At 43.4% G+C, this 16,578-nt stretch overlaps 1 protein-coding gene and 1 long non-coding RNA gene across 3 annotated transcripts in view; both read right to left on the minus strand.

Annotated features, from left to right (window-relative positions):
- Positions 1-1,568: 1,568 nt before the first annotated feature.
- LOC142776262 (uncharacterized) lies at positions 1,569-3,554 on the minus strand. Its single transcript, XR_012887404.1, has 2 exons — positions 2,878-3,554; positions 1,569-1,784 (listed from the first exon to the last, which is right to left on the minus strand). It is a non-coding gene; the product is annotated as an uncharacterized LOC142776262 (long non-coding RNA).
- A 242-nt stretch (positions 3,555-3,796) lies between these two features.
- Positions 3,797-16,578, minus strand: part of LOC119161277 (uncharacterized) — an 82,772-nt gene continuing 69,990 nt past the window's right edge. For both annotated transcript variants that reach the window (XM_037413666.2, XM_075879602.1), the window contains exons 5-9: positions 12,310-12,392; positions 8,297-8,342; positions 6,370-7,402; positions 5,460-5,517; positions 3,797-4,664 (exon numbers count right to left, since the gene is read on the minus strand). In XM_037413666.2, coding sequence (XP_037269563.2) covers positions 4,309-4,664; positions 5,460-5,517; positions 6,370-7,402; positions 8,297-8,342; positions 12,310-12,392 — 1,576 coding nt within the window. In that variant the 3' untranslated portion in view covers positions 3,797-4,308. The remainder of the gene's footprint in view (positions 4,665-5,459; positions 5,518-6,369; positions 7,403-8,296; positions 8,343-12,309; positions 12,393-16,578) is intronic.

Consider the following 16,578-nt stretch of genomic DNA (forward strand, 5'->3'; position numbering starts at 1 on the left):
GGAGCTTTGAATAATCATGAGAAGCCAAAACTTTGAATAATGCGAACCTAATCCAAGCATGAATGACTGTAAAGCTGAAGTACGTTAATATTGATGTCACCCTATATGATCCCATTTTTGTTTTCAGGAACGAGAAGGTTTAAGAGGAGTTGAAGTTGCGAGAAAAATTAGCAATATAGGAAGAGAGATAGCGGCACATTGGTGCAATGATAGTGTTTCTACCGTTCAGTGAAAATGCCATTTGGTTAAATTCAAGCCAAGACGGATTCGCAGTTTAAGTTAGTAAAGGAAAAGTCATAAAGGCGCTTATATGACAGCGACGAATCAATAAAGACTACAGAACCATCCGCCTCTGCGGGTTGAATCACAATTGCAACCCTGTGAAGTGCCATACAGATTATCGTTGTTATTTGCTAATCATGTCTCAGACAGGCATATGACTGAAAACGTGTGATCGATTCCTGATAGGAAGTGCACGAGGCCATCATGATGCTTTTTGAGGCTGCGGACATTGAAGTGAACGAATGGTAAAGCTGAAGAGGGGGGGGGGGGTATACATGGAAAAAGCTTTAGTCAGCTGATAAGAAAAAAGAGAGAAATCCATGGTTGTTCAAGATATTTTAAAGGTAACTATATATTAAATTATAGACAGATGGCCAGTATCGTGTATACGAAAGACGCGGCTCTCATCTTCTTTTCTGGCCTTTATTACGCCGGAAATGGTAAATAGATGCTTCCAATTCTTCGCTTTTTTTAGTTCCAAAGCCTGAGCACACATCCTATTATTTCCGGGGTGAGGTGATTGTTGACAAACACGGCTTTGAGTGTTTCATCCTTCTCTTTGCGAAAGTCAATGACGCCAGTCGTTACTCGTGCTTTCCGTGCTTTGAAAGCAAAGTTTGGTTTTTTTGTCCTAGAGCGAAATCTTCCTATAGTGTTGGATTCATTTTTCGCCGAGACACGGTAGACGACATTGATGTCCTTGGGCTCAACGGTGCACCCGAATTTTTTGCCGTACCATGGCAATCGATGTTATGCATTGATATTCCAACAGTTGATATCAATTGTAGTTAGGCACCATACACTGGCGCTACTGTTCTTCAAACATCCGTTGTAGCTGCAGCGCTGTCTCCTCAATTTTATTTGAATGTGTACTCTTATCTTATGACACAGCCGTCACGTCGCGTAAATTCTTCGCGTATATATATATATATATATATATATATATATATATATATATATATATATATATATATATATATATATATATATATATATATATATATTAGAATGTGTGCATGCTGGAATTCCTTCTGAGTTTGCGGTTCGTGCTCACGTTCAAGACACCAGGGTTGACCAAATCGGTCCGTTTGTCACCTCTAAAGGCTCCCCGTAGAAACCGAAAAAAGATGGTTCATGTATTATGATCTCAAAATAACTCACTGCACTCTTTTAAGAGGGCCACTTCTCCCAATCCGCGGCATAGCACCGGAAAAAACTTAAAGCCCTCCCAGGCATGCGCCACGGCATTCGAAGGTCAGCAGAAGAAAGCACACAGGACAAGGGGGTCACCAACAAGAAGTATCTCTTCATCGTTTATTCAAACGTAAACGTAAAAAAACAGAACCCAAAGAGAGGCGATAACAGAAAAAAAAAAGAAAATGCGTGCTTGCCTAAAGCTATGGCGTTATGAACCGAGATTTTTGCAAGAGCCTAATAATGTTCCTTCTCTTTTCCTGACAGAGGTAGCAGGTCACGCATCACATGCGCATTCGGCGTCCCGACTGTGGAAGAGAGGAAGAGAGAGAAAGAGAAAGAAAAGGAGAAAGTATAGTAAGAAAGAGGAGAGAAAGACAGAGATCGCGACAGAACTAAAAATTATAAAGCTGCTCCTGGGGCTCTCTCAAGGGGCACATGCATGTGCGCAGAGAGCATACCTAGGTAGCGAGATTTAAATTTCTTTTAAAATTTAAATCTATGTTCACTGACTAGAAACCCCATCCACCGGTTAGTTGAGAACTACACCGAACATGTCTAATTACAGCATACAAAGAAAGAAAAAGTTATACAAAGTGATAAGGCAAGTGGCTCACACGTAAGAAGGCTACAAATATATATATATATATATATATATATATATATATATATATATATATATATATATATATATATATATATATATATATATATATATATATATATATATATATATATATATATATATATATATATATATATATATATATATATATATATATGAAGTCACACTATAGCATGGTATGCTTTCATACCAAGGGCAATATAATGGAAGAAAACTCAACACGTGTGTACAAATATAGACGTATATATACTTGGTTAGTAAAAATATATATTGCGCACTGAAGCTCGCTCAAATCCTCGGCCATATCTCTCAATTCGTGACGTCACAGCAATCACTTGCCCTTTTGCTTTTTTTTTTCGCCCTACATATTTGCTTGTGTGTAGCTTTCCCTATGCAAAGCACCAACCTCTTCATTTTTTGAAAGCGAAGCACAAACACGCACATTATATAACACTTGGCTATTAGTTTTAACAAGTACTTTACTGAAATATTCACAAAAATAAAACTATACCACTCGCAATAACCCCATACATCAGTCTTGCAAAGATATTCATGGGCCACAAGAAATCACAAGGCGTTAAAGAACAGCTGTTTGCTATGAAATATAAAGAACAGCGAAGTTTTAATTGTTTTTTGTGCGTTAAGTAGAGTTTGTCCCACGTTACCTTGCTATACGTTACTTTAAAAAAAATTAACAAAAAGAACAAGAACCATTCGCTCTTTTCGGCAAACGGTCTTTTTATTGCGATTTAGGAGGGGGAACGAATGATATTTACCTTTAACAAGGACAGCACACCGCTTGGTAAAGGCGTGATCTGTGGCCCGCTGCTCCTGAGTCAGTGTTAGTATGCGTTTGTTTGTTTTAGTAAATGTTGAGGCAGAATATGTGCAGAGTAAAAACAGCTGCGTCGTTGTATAATCCTAGACAGAAGATGGAGGGCAATAGATGTTAGTTCATCAAGCCACCTTGGCAAAAAAATGTAATTGGCACTCGAAATGTGAAAACACTTTGCCCTTCGGTACCTTATCACAGCTTTTCTTTTAAAGTGTACGCGCGTGTAGTTTGTAAAAGCTTTTCATCTCGTATATTGTTAATTATAAAAAAATGATTTCTTTTTTTCCACGAACAGCCATGCGTAAGCGGTGCTCTGTGAATTGGTTTCCACTTAAGAATAAAACAAATGGCCTACCGGGCAATGGTGGAGAACGCATGTACGATCCGCGAATGGACGGGCTTTACATAACACAGACAAACTTAAATAAGTAGTGAAAAACTCGAACTTCTCGAGAAAGTCTCTCTAAAAAAAAGACATTGTAAAATGTAACAAGTCCCGCGGTGCAGCTGCCCATGATGTATCTCCTTCAGCTCGTCGGCAACAATCTCCCCTTTTAGTTTCTCGGTCTGATAAAGATTACCACCAATTCTTTGCAGCCTGTTTATCAAATGTGTGTGTGCCGCGCGAAAACAAAAAAAAGTTGCATCTCGGGTGCAAGTTCTGGCCGCATGTTGTTGACTATCCTGTTCACGGATGGATCATACATTTGCAGCTGAGCATATTCTAAATGCGTCAACCTGGCAGCTTTCTTCTTTCATTTCAATTAATACTTGTGTAAACTTCATGCTAGTAATTTATTTGTATTTTTATCAACTGTTTCTCGCTACCACGCCTTATAGTTTCGAGCAGGCGGTCAAGAAAGCTGTCTTTAGTTCAAGGAAAAAAAAAAGATAACCAAGAACGTTCGAAGAACATGCACCAGGAATGCCACGTACCTAAACACTCCCCATAATTTATCTAGCATACCACGTCGGGGTGTTAACCGGCTCCACAGACCACGGCCTCCAGCTCTAATATAGCCCAATACGCCGTTAGCTTTAATTAAATCACTGACGCAAAGTTTATGACATGAACACACGCAAGGAAAATCCATGCTGCGAGTCTCTGACTGGTAATCACCCAAGACGAATGAACAAATATGTGTTGTTAAAATGGCTCATTAAAATTAGCTCGACAACTAGCGTGAGCATAAAAATTACGCGAAAGAGGCCGTGGTCTGAGGAGCAAGCGTGTGTGCGCGAAGGGAAAACGGAGGGAACAACGGGACGGCACGCAGTGTTAGGGCGTGGAGGTGTTGTGTAGCGTTCCCGCACATCTCCTGTACGGTGGGAGAACGTAGGGGAACCCTACGCGGCTCCGAGGAAAGGCGATCTACAGGTACTGGGAGGAATTTGGCGGTGGCCTGTAAGTGGGCGGCACGCCACAGCTGGCGTTCTGCTGGATGAACTCGTCGGGCCGGTGCAGGCCGCTGCGGCTCACGGGCCGCGGCACAAATTTGGGCGACGCCTCGGGCTGTGGCGGCGGCCAGGCGATGTCGCGCGTGCGGCGACCCAGAGACGGGGAGCGCGCGAACGGCGGCGTCCGCGAGCCCGACGTGGGCGACTGTGGCGGGTGCCACGCGTTCACGGCCGAGCGGCTCGGAGGCCGATACGGGAAGCCGCCGTCATCTCCATTGGCCACGCCGGACTTTGGCGGTGGCCACACGAACTGCTTGGCGCCCTGCGAACCTGCGCGCAAGGAGAGAATATATGCAGCGATAGGTGATCATATTGCGCATATCACTTACGTCTGTTTCTGCACGAGTGCTAGCAGACGCCAGCATGAGCCACGAGCTCAACGGCAAGCGTTGCCATGAAAATAAGATTCTACTCACGGTGCTACCGCACTGTTTTATACTATACGAGGGCGATTCTGGTGTATTTTACTAATAGAATGTTTTCTTGAGACCTTATCAGCATGAATGAGAGTGTTCCTTCAAGGTGAGAGATCTTGTATGGGAAGAGGAAGTACAGGTGAAAGCCTACGGATAGAAACACAATGTGCCATAGGTGCGATGAACAGCTGTAAGGATAAGATTGCGAATTTCGAGCCATCTTTTCTCCATGTAAACGGCTGAATGAAGCTTCTCCAAGTGTAATGTAACCTGGACTTCATCCTACACAAAACAACCCTGTTCACTGGCATTTCCCGACATGTCTACCTTTCTCACGGCCACAGCGGAGTACAGACGCTCATTACTAATAGCAGAGTGGCCAGCAAGGACAAACACTCGGTTCACTGCCTTGCAGTGGACAAAGAGAACTGAAAGAAGAGGACGATGACGACAGAACCTACATGTTTGTACCTTAACATGCGCACGCAAGAAAGCACTCAGTCTCCACTTCGATACAAGCATTCGCACAAAGTGGCGTATCTCAAGAAGCCCAACAACGCTTCCCTCGCTTTTACAAAGTACCGAGGCTAAAAACACTTGCGTATTGCAAAGTAACTTTTACTGTAAACATAATCAAGTGTTCACTAACTTTGACGTGTCAGTTGCGGAGAAAATCCCGTCTTAGGAGTCCATCGCACGCTCGATTCCTGAAAATAAGAAAAAAGAGTCGGTGTGAAGTGGAACCATAGCAATGTCTCTCTTAACAGTGGTAAAAATAAATTTAGCTCGCTCTGTAACTTTTAGCGATATATGTGTACCATTTACAAACATGAATATTTCAGAGTAAAAAAAACACTAAAACCTGGATACACTCAAGCACAATATCTTCCACAGAACAAACAATGCAGGCACTGCAGGAAATCACAAATATCAATTGGTAGACCTTGAGGAAATAAATAAGTAGTATGGACTGCGCCCCTTGTGAAAATGGCTATTCAAACAAAGAAAAAAACAAAAGGCATCAGACTCATAGCTGTGATTGCAGTCAAATATCATGGAGCCAGAGTCATGTTAAGAACCTTTGATCGTTACTGCATCACGGTAGCGAGTAATATAAAGTCACAAGATTACCAAAAACAAATTACTTGTGTTTGGTTTGCGGCTGATTGCAAGTTCTAAAGGGTTTGCGGTTGAACTTGTTTCTAATATGCGGCACTGTAAAGCCTTCGTGACTTTGTCTTGGCCCAATTTCAAGAACACTGTGCTGTTTTTGGTGTGCAAAATGACTTATATATGCGTTAAATGAAATGAGATAATACTCTAAACAGTATAGCATGGTGTACAACCAATCTGCAAGGCCGCCAGCCTCAAATTTAATATGCGTACCTAGTGTAGCACGTAAATATATTCTTACGGCGTGCAGACGGCATGCTTGTACGAGCTATAGGTGCAAAACGGTCGTAAACACCAGCGCTTAGTGGGATTCGACAGCACGGTCCTGGATTTTCGGTGAGAACGGTGGCCTATCTACACTAAACATTTGCGTTCATAGCCCCCACCTTTGGCGGCCACACGTTGTCGCGCGCCCGGCGTGAGACGGTGGGCGATCCTAGTGGTGTGCCGGGCATCCTGGCCTGCTGTTCCTCCCAGATTCTAGTCTCCCAGCGCTGAGCTTGAGAGCCCACCTGCTCCTGGTGCTGGGGCGAGCTGGCCACAGCTGCACTTGGCTGAAAGCGCCTTTGGGCCTCTTTCTGGGCTTGCTGCACGTTCAGCGGTTCCCGCTGGGCGTTCTGGAAGCGCACCTGATGTTGTTGCTGCTGCTGCTGCTGCTGCTGCGCTCTTCGCTGTTGCTCCTCGAGCTGCCGGCGGCGGGCGGCTTCTTGCTGCTGTACTTGATTCTGCTCCAAGTTCCTCCGCCTCAGCTCCTCGTCCCTACGCTTCTGCTCCTCGAGGTATCGCTGGTACTGCTGCTGGTGCTGCTGGTACTGCTCGTACTCCTGCTGCTCCTGACGCCGCTGGCGCTCCTGCTCCTCCTGCTCGAGTCGCCTTTGGCGCAGTACCTCCTCCTGGCGCCTCTTGTTCTCTTCCTCCTGAATCACGCGTCGGCGGCGCTCCTCTTCTTCGCGAAGCCTCCTCTGCTCGGCCTCAAACTCGACACGCCGGAAGTCCTGTGGCGGCTGGCGGAAGCGCCCTTCTTCGTACTGCGCCTGCTGCAGCCGCTCTTCCTCGTATTGACGCTGCCTCAACTCGGCTTCCCGAATCTGCTGCTGGCGCTGATCGACCTCTTCGTAGCTGCTCTGCCGCGCGTGCTGCACCGGATAGCTGGCTGGTTGTTGATGGTAAACTGGCTGCTGTTCATAAGCTGGCTGTTGGTAGCTGAACTGTTGGTAGCTAGGCTGCTGGTAGGTATGCAGTGGTGGTGGAGGTGGTATGTAGGTGTGATGCTGCTGGATAGGTGGCGTGCCGGGAGTTCCCGGGTTGGAGAATGTCACGTGGTGCCCGGACGAAGAGTACGGCCTCTCTGGTTGCGGCGGTCCTCCGCTATAAGATGGAGGCCGCGGTTTCGGTGGAGGTGTTGGAGGAGCAGTAGTCCTGCATAGAGTGACAACCGAGTTCACTTCTGTCTTGTTCTCGAGGCCAATGCACAAACATTACTCAGAACAAAACTCGTGCTTACTCGTACATATGGTAACATCTCCTTCATGTGCATATAAATCCGTTATGCAATAAAACCCATAGCGATTATTCACACGTGTATCTAACCAATTTAAAGGCAAATCTTCTTTTTCTTTCCGTAGTACAAACTCATCATAAAAAGTTACTGAGGTGAACAATCACATTAACACGTTTCTTGCACAAACCGCTCAGAACCACGATTGCTTCATTGATGCAAGAGCTTACGCCTTTCATAGACTTAAGCTACTTTCGGTGTGAAAAACACAAGCTCGTTACTCATTCGTGGTTAAAATGTCGTTTTATTGTCTACGGTAGTTGCGCACGTCTCACGGTGCTTACCGCCAAATTACTGTTCAATCAGCAAGACTTCCTAACTTCAGTTTCTTCTTCCCTTATAATACCTTTGTCACAATGTGTCAAAATGTACTTACAGGATATTTTCTTGGTATTAAAATAATAGCGTGCGCAGCATATTATAGTGATGCCTGCTGCTTTTTGCTGCGCTAAAACATAGGGCTTGAAATAGATTAGATTAGATTTGTGGGGTTTAACGTCCCAAAACCACCATATGATTATGAGAGACGCCGTAGTGGAGGGCTCCGGCAATTTTGACCCCCTGGGGTTCTTTAACTTGCACCCAAATCTGAGTACACGGGTATACAACATTCGCGCCTCCATCGGAAATGCAGCCGCCGCAGCCGGGATTTGAACCCGCGACCTGCGGGTCAGTAGCCGAGTACATTAGCCACTAGACCACCGCGGCAGGGCGGCTTAATATAACGACAGATACACATATTTGCAGTAACTTACCTCTGCACTGCAGTTGTCCCGTTCGCGGTTCGATATGGGTTTCCACCTGAAAAATACAAAAAGCGCAGACATCAGAATATCGTAAAATTACTGCAAGCGCGCGTGACGTCTAACATGTTCAGTAACATTTAACAGAAAAATTGGCATTTTAATTTAGTCATGCACAGAATTCCCGAAGATTCACATAAAAGAGAAATGGCTGTTAGGCATAAAATAATCAATATAACACTACAAAGTAAGCTGGGGATAAAATAATCATGCATCTGTCATATTCGCCGACTCTGCAGAAAATATTCTAAACGGCAACTATTGTCTTCCATCAGAACTATTTTAAGAAAGGAACTGCGTTTAAATATGTTCTCAATCCAGAAAGAACGAACTTTTTTATTTTATAATTAGGGACTGTTTTGTCAAATTTTGAAAATGCAAGCTGTCATGAGATGGTGTCCGGCGCAATAATTATGCTGCCTAATATTTTTTTACTGCTAAATTGGAGTTATGCATTGACAACTACGCCCTTGGCCAGTGTGAAAAAAAGTAAACACAAGATTATTTGGTATTCCCTTGGGTCTCAGCGTATCTTCTGGCCGGTGGACACATGATGAACCAGCTCAAATGATAAACAATTGAGCACGTATCACAACATGAACACACAAAAAACAGGTTGAATCAGTTCTTTTATCACAGTTTACCATTATCACCTTTTCTATAAGAAACGTGGTTTCACGGGATAATTCGCGACGATGACTAAAGTGCACCAGCCAATAGAAATATCACTGTATCGACTAAAAGCTGGATTTTTTATAGCGATTTCAAATTACTGGGCAGCTACAAGAAGTAAACATCGCACTCTTATACGTTCTATAAAATTTAGTAAATATTAACTTGTTGAATAAATTAACGACCTTGGAATGCACAGCCGTCATAATAAATACAGAAAATGCCAAGAATGAGGGGAAGATAGAGGCTTGTGATAAACTATTCGTTAACTGGGAGTGTTCTGAGCCGACGTTCCGACAAGCGGGCGTTTTTTGTCAAGGCTGCAAGTGCTTTCCTGAGCGCATGTGTGTATATGCTTCGTAACCTCTGCTCCAAACCGAACAAATGAGGAAAGCACAACTACGATAGCTGGGGTGGGGATAGCGGAGAAAAACAGGACTCCCATTCTCGTCAAAGGTGTAAGACTTCCAAAAACCTTCAAGTTTACGTTACAGTTAAAAGCACCGCAAGCGCTTACGGTTGTTAAGGTCCGCCTGCATCCATTTGAGTAGCCCCGCCCCATAGGTGAAGTGGCCGAAGGTGAAAGCGTAAACGAGCCTTAAAGGGTTGTACTCCGCCAGGCCTCCGTGTCTATTGGCGATTATCATCAGTAGCATATTGACTTCGTCTGTTGTATTCAAAATATGCAGTCTTGCTCTACAGTCTGGCTTAATCACTTGTATGTAGCATCTTAAGACCTTGCTTCTATCGTTTTACCTGATTGTGTTTCACCACGGATGTGGACTTTCACTCTGTGCTCACCTTTTGGAATGTAGCCTTCTGATTTTTCGCCTCTTCTGCGATTTTTAGTACCAAAAGCTCCGATTCAAGTGCCGTCAACTTCAAGCTCATGTCATTTATGTCTACAGTATGGACACTTTCTTGTAGTCTGGTCTCCATCTGTCCTACTTTGCTTTTGGCACTCAATGTTAAGTCATAAACGTATACCACAAAGTGTATATTTTCAAATTTTTACAAATTTATTGCAACCTTATATAGCCACTGGCCGATTAAATAGCATAGGTGAGGGCACTGCTCCTTACGTAGTGCCTCTATTCGCCAAAACTTTTGCGTTTGGTCTAATACGCTAAGCATGAGATGTGAAAACCTTATTTTAAAACCATCTTCACCCATGTTCAATGATTTCTTGTCTAGCCCCACCTAGGGAAGAACGTTAAGCATTGCCATGTGTTCGATGTGGTCAAAGGCTTTTTCCCCGTGTGATTTCTGGTGTGCACTGGGCGATGGCCTGTACACGTAGGTTTTTATTAGGGGCATAACGTCGTGAGTCAAGAGCCCAGGGTGAAAAGCGATCAGATTTGATGGGAGGATGTCGTGTCCAACCTCTTTATCAAAACAGTGTTCATTTAAGGCAGTGGCCGTGAGCGGCCAGTTTCAAATAGCAGCGCGGCAAACGCACATGTCGAACTCGGGACCGCAAATGAGGCCGTGCGAAAAGTAAACGGTCGGTGAAAGCGAACGAATTCCCGGTGAGATAAAAAAAAAAAGAGGCGGCGCCAGAGCAATCGAAAGCACTGGGTCTGGAACCCCCAGCGGTGGCGGTGGAGCGGCAAGCTTGCATACCCGGGCTAGTTTTAGCGCAGTGCGTCGTCGCGTCTTGCTGGCGTCTCTGCTTGGGCTTGGCCCAAGAGCCGGTTTATTTTGGCGCAGAGACATTCCGCTGCAGAGACGGCGGCCGTTTTGCGGCGCAGCGGTGTAAGCAAGCGGCAAGGGCGGGACGGGTCCTGGGCTTTCTCATTTAGCAGTCTTCGCTCTTGCTCTGCGCAGTGGCCGGGCATCCTGTGTCTCGATTTCCGCCCCTAAAATTTATTAACACACTCGCATTCTTCGCACTACGCCGCCTCAGTTCCATGCTCCTCTTCACCTTCGTTCTTACCAGCCAACAGAAATAACTGCCGGCCACGCGTCACCATCGCTAGCTGCCGTAGGACGGTCTAACGTTACAAGTCCACTGCGGAAGTGCACGTAACACATCAAATAAGCTGCTGTCAAGTCGCGAAATTGGCCGTGGTAGCGTTTGGTTGTGCAACATGACGGGGTGACAAGATTTATGGGCACTCTGCAGCGTCTGTGATATAAATAAATACAACCCCCGCAACGGCAATGCACTTCGGAAATTGTGTATCGCGACAAATCTGAAGTAGCAGTTAACGACAGTGCTAGCTACATTGACACAAACTGTGTCCACAGATCTTATCATAGGCCGGGATTTATGACTCTTGAACCGGACTGTCATATATAGGAGAAAATGTGGGAACAGGCGGAAACGGCAAAAGGAGAACCGTGATAACGGTGTTTGTTATTGCGTGCGTGGTGCCTAATGTTCACATGCCGTTGTTTTGCAGTTCGGTTGATCGGTCATCAAACTGACAGTGAAGCAAGTGGTGCATCGACAGCTGTCAACTGGAGTCCTGTATATGTACGCTTCTGAAAACAGGCGAGATAGGGTAAAGCGTTGAGTCTAAATAGGTGGATGACCGCTGTTCTAATTTATTGCCGACTAACTAAGACGAATCAAAGGAAAAAGGCTGTTCCAAATTGCTTCTTAAAGTTTTTTCCCAGGCTGCACTCAGACTATTTGTGTTGAAAATACTCGCACGTTTGACTTTTTCAGTCGTAGATCTATCCCATATGTATACTGAATCAATCAATCAATCGATTATTATTATTATTATTATTATTATTATTATTATTATTATTATTATTATTATTATTATTATTATTATTATTATTATTATTATTATTATTATTATTATTATTATTATTATTATTATTATTATTTGTGGATTTACGTCCCAAAACCACGATATTCTTATGAGGGACACACACAGCAGTGGAGCGCTCCGGTAATTTTGACCATCTGGCGTTCTTTAGCATGCCCATACATCACACAGCATGGGGGCCTCTAGAATTTCGCCCCTATCAAAATGTGACCACTGCGGCCGGTATGCAAGCCTCGAACTTCAAGTGAACCTCTGAGCATCGCAACCACTCATCTGCCGTGGCATATTCCTAAATAAATTCAAACCAGTGCGTTAAACTATAGAAAATCGATCAAAAGGTTTAAAATTTAGCGGTAACAAATTTTTATAGCTTTCATTGCGTGTTGGCTTCTTAAACATTGATGTTTCTTCCCCTAATGGAACGTCACGAGTCCACTGCACCTTAGATTTTCATTCTCGTCCTATCTATCACAACAAGTGGCGCACGCGCTGCACAGATTGCGGTCTTACCAATGTCGTCTTCGCTCAGAGCCTGTAGGACAGCGGAGCGAACGAGGTTCTGGGGCAGCCCCACGGGTTGGATGTTGTTGACCCTGCACACAACGTAACAGATTCGTGAGTAAGCTACAATGCGAAATGAAAACAGTTTAGGAACGAATATTCGCCGCACTGCAAGAACAAAGCCTCAGATCTAGACAAGCGTTCGACGTTTGTTTACAATGATAGTTTCTAATCGCACCCGTGGGTCCTTTCTGAACTTGTAACAAAACCCGCTCAAGTTATAACTGGTATTGACTTTTCACCAATTACGATACTCTCACCATTGGTGCATGCACGATTGCTGCGAAAATGGCAAAAGACCTTCGTCGACAGTACTAATGCGTACGAGCAAAGTACTCAAAATACCTGCCACAAGCCTCGTCTATAAAAAGCTGATGGATACAGCTAAATGTCTCAAAGAAATCGCCTAGCAACTTGTCGAAGTGCTAGAACTACTACGACTTATCACTAAGCCAACCTACAAAAGAAATGCTTCGGAAGAGCTGCAACTTTTTTGTTTTGGTATTATGTAATGCATGGGCCCAATGTAAGTGACAGGCGTTAACCAATTTCTGAAGTGAAAAGCCAATGTTTGCAAGTCACATCACAACCAAGGAGCTATTAAGATCTCCAGCACACGTTTCATTTTATTCTTCGTGCACTTAAACAACTTTGTTTGTTTGTAATCGTTAGAGGTACAACATTTTGAAAATAGTTTTTTTGGCTAATTTCAATGCTACCTTCACGTCACTAGTACAGTTGCCAATGGCAAATGACACCCAGCTTTCTTGAAGAAAAAAACGCCCCCTATGCGATATGTGAAGCACACTATACGCACAGCACAATACATGGGTTCTAACAAATTAACCTTGGAAATCTTTCTGTTGGATAAATAACGCTGAGAACCACCTGAATTTATTAACATATTTATTTGACACAATGGCAACACGAATAAGGCGAGCATATTAAGAAATTTGTCGCGTTGGACGATGATGTGAGATCGCTATTTCGTTTTGAAGACTGACTTAAAAAACAAAGCTTTATTTCCCTACCTAGTCAAAGTTTGTTAAGTTTGTTGTTGGCTCTCTGTTTCTTAATAGGTCAACACCTCTATCTGCAACCGAAAGCCTACATTGACAAACTTTATTTGTTTATTTATTATTTATTTATTTATTTATTTATTTATTTATTTATTATTGCAAATCGAGCTTTCAAGGTATAAGACGAAGTTTGTTTGCTTGTTTCATTTGTTTTTGATATTGAATGCTTTCATCACTAACCTCGTCGTATGCCCCAAGCTACTTTTCAATATTTTATATACAGGGGGCCTGTTTTGGCGTGAACATTTTCCCACTGCTTTCAGGCTTGCCCATAAAATGGTAAGACAGGTGGCTGATTTATGTCTTATTTTCCGCTTTTTGAAGCCGTCTTTGTTTTGTGCACGTACGTGCTTTCTACACCCACCCGTATATTTCCGCAGAATCAATGAATAACTTTATCGCACTTAATCCAATCTGCCACGTTCTAAATGAGATTTCTTTCTTCAGTGAGTTTTCCCAACAACTAATGAAGTTTACCGATGCAATCACAGACTGCCTACCGGGTATAATGTAAATTTCTTTGATCACCAGACGTCAAGACGTCTATGAACATCTTCAGTTTGCCAGGTATCATAGTGTCTCAAGCTGACGTAAATGACCCCAACAGTATTCGGGCTCACTTGGCAAGGAAGCACATGAGCACTTGTTATTATCACGTCATCACCGCTACGCTTCTTGACGTTATTTGACTACAACAGGTGTAACCTATGCCGGCGTACCAGCCTTGAAAATGCGGGCATGTTTTCAAGCAACAGTTATTGTATAATGTAGACTTTCGAAAGACTCTGAACGCGAATTCGCATTGCAGAATTTTTTTTTTGAACCTGATGAGATAAATAAAACGATCATACAGTAGGGAGCGACCATTATGGCAACCTTACGACACCAGTGTTTCGTCAGTGCTTCTGTGAAACACAGCAAAGTCATTCCATATATGCTCGTACAGGTTGTGGAGCTTTACCTAGGCCAGTTAAAGTAAATTATTATTGGAATCGTAATAAAAATGAAAAACCAACTTGAAACACGTACAAGTGTATTGTTGCATGTGGTACTGATTTCTTAACAGCAATATGAATAAATAACATTTTGCCTCGACGTAATTTCTCGTTCGCTTATGAAAGCTAAACCTGACTCTAAGAATGAGCACGCCAACTGACATCATGGAATGACATCATGGGTTACCGGCGTGTCTGCGCATAAGTATCTCGAAGCACGGTACATAAATAGCCTCGCAGCAGTTTGGTTTAATCCGTTCTTTTTTAGGACGTTAGTCTTTCTTGGGATATTTGAACGCAGAAATGTTGGTATGTCTGTCTTCCTGTCTGTCTGTTTGTCACACGATTCCGCCACCCAGCGAAAGTTGAACTTGAAGAACTTCCTGAATGCCCAGCCATCTCGAACTGATGGCTGCGTTCATACATGTGAACGTTGTCGATCAAAAAAGAAAATATTGCTCATATCTGTGGTCCAACATTAATACGTAAGTGTTTTCCTAAGAGTATGGTTGCAGATTGGAACTGCGGTATCTGGCCAACCTTCCCTCCAATTCCCCATTTGCTTCTCACTTTCGGTTCATGTCGCCACAGAGCTTGTTTTGCAAGAAATCAAATTTTGTAACTGCCTCATGCAATGCGACTGGCCATCTCCATAGCAATATTTTCTTATCACACTGATCACCTTCTTGATTAATGGGTGTCCTTACGCTGGCCAATGAAGACGCTCCTTTAAGCTTCACATAAATTCCCAGGTGGGCACAGGTTCCCAACTTCCACTCGTATTATTCTTTGTTATTGTATATTTTCTTTTTTGTTCACTGCAAAGTCGAACTCATTTCCAGTTTCCCTCGATCGCGGCCGCTTCTAAATTGCGTGGGCACATACCAGAAATCATTCTTTCTCCCCAAGCAAAACAGTTACGTCTTTTAGCAATGGGATTAGTGTAGAGAACATTTTCTCGCTCGCTCGCTTGTACTGCCATGCCTGACGCCTGGAAGAGCGTCAAAAGTTCCCCGTCGTCGTGCGCCCACCTACTTTTCGGCGTGACACACCAAGTTATTTAAAGACGCTTTGTTCATTCGCTCTTTGTTCAGCTTCTATAAGAGTGTCCGTCTTTCGAATACCGCTATGAGCAGACTAACGCTACGCGAGTATGTATACTGCTTCACATCTCATTGGTCTGTTCCCACATGTTCTCCTCTCCACCTATAGTTAACTCGTTGAACTAGTTTGCCCCACTGACAAATTTGTCGGGCTTGACGCCTCTTGCTAGTACAAATATAGCCGTCCTACTTTCCCGGCTACCTCCAGTATGCACTGGCTTCGTAGGCACCACTTTAATGAGACGCTGAAGTGAACGAAGTGTTTGGTCAAGACTGATAAATTGTTCTTGAGAAGGCATATTTTCGTTAATTTTATCGTAGGAGGCTGATGAAGGTGATAATAAAAGCAGAGGTTAGATTTTGTATCATTCAGGCCATAGCCTGATCGCTGGTACTTACGTCAGCGCAACGCCATGAATGTAGCACTTTGTTTTACATTTCGGCCACAGCGTACGCGAATTAAATGTTCTGAATTCCTTTAAGATCAGTATTTAGCCTACTTGGAATACAACGCAGTCTACTCCTACCAAGGAAAAGCGTTATGTAGGCATCATTAAGCGCTGTTGGAATCTATGACATCATTTTCATTCGGTGATAAAACTTCAAGGCAGCGTTGCCAACTCTCTTTCGTTTTTATGACGTTTTTCGCTTACAATGCATCATTCCTGTCGAGCTAAATGTGGCTCTTTCTGGCACAGTAGAAAGCTAAATATACTTAAACAGTTAGACTTGATTTTTATATTTGTGATCACTTCAAAAGATTTAAGAGCCAGCGGCACTGTTGAAATTTCTTCATCAAGATAACTGTGTCTGCGAGAGGTATCTCATTGCAACAATTATGCTTCAGCACTTTACTGGAAACTGTACACGGTCAGTGATCATGTTACATGATCTTGCCATGTACGCCTTGATTAAGAATATGTGCACTATATGGCACTAGCATAAAGGAATATGTTATGCATACTGGCAGCTACATTCGTAATAATTGCTTGAAGCACAACTTCAATTGACTTACGATGCGCATGAGATGTGTTATGAATA

This window comes from Rhipicephalus microplus, chromosome X (genome assembly GCF_043290135.1).
Source record: "Rhipicephalus microplus isolate Deutch F79 chromosome X, USDA_Rmic, whole genome shotgun sequence".
Lineage (NCBI taxonomy): Eukaryota > Metazoa > Arthropoda > Arachnida > Ixodida > Ixodidae > Rhipicephalus > Rhipicephalus microplus.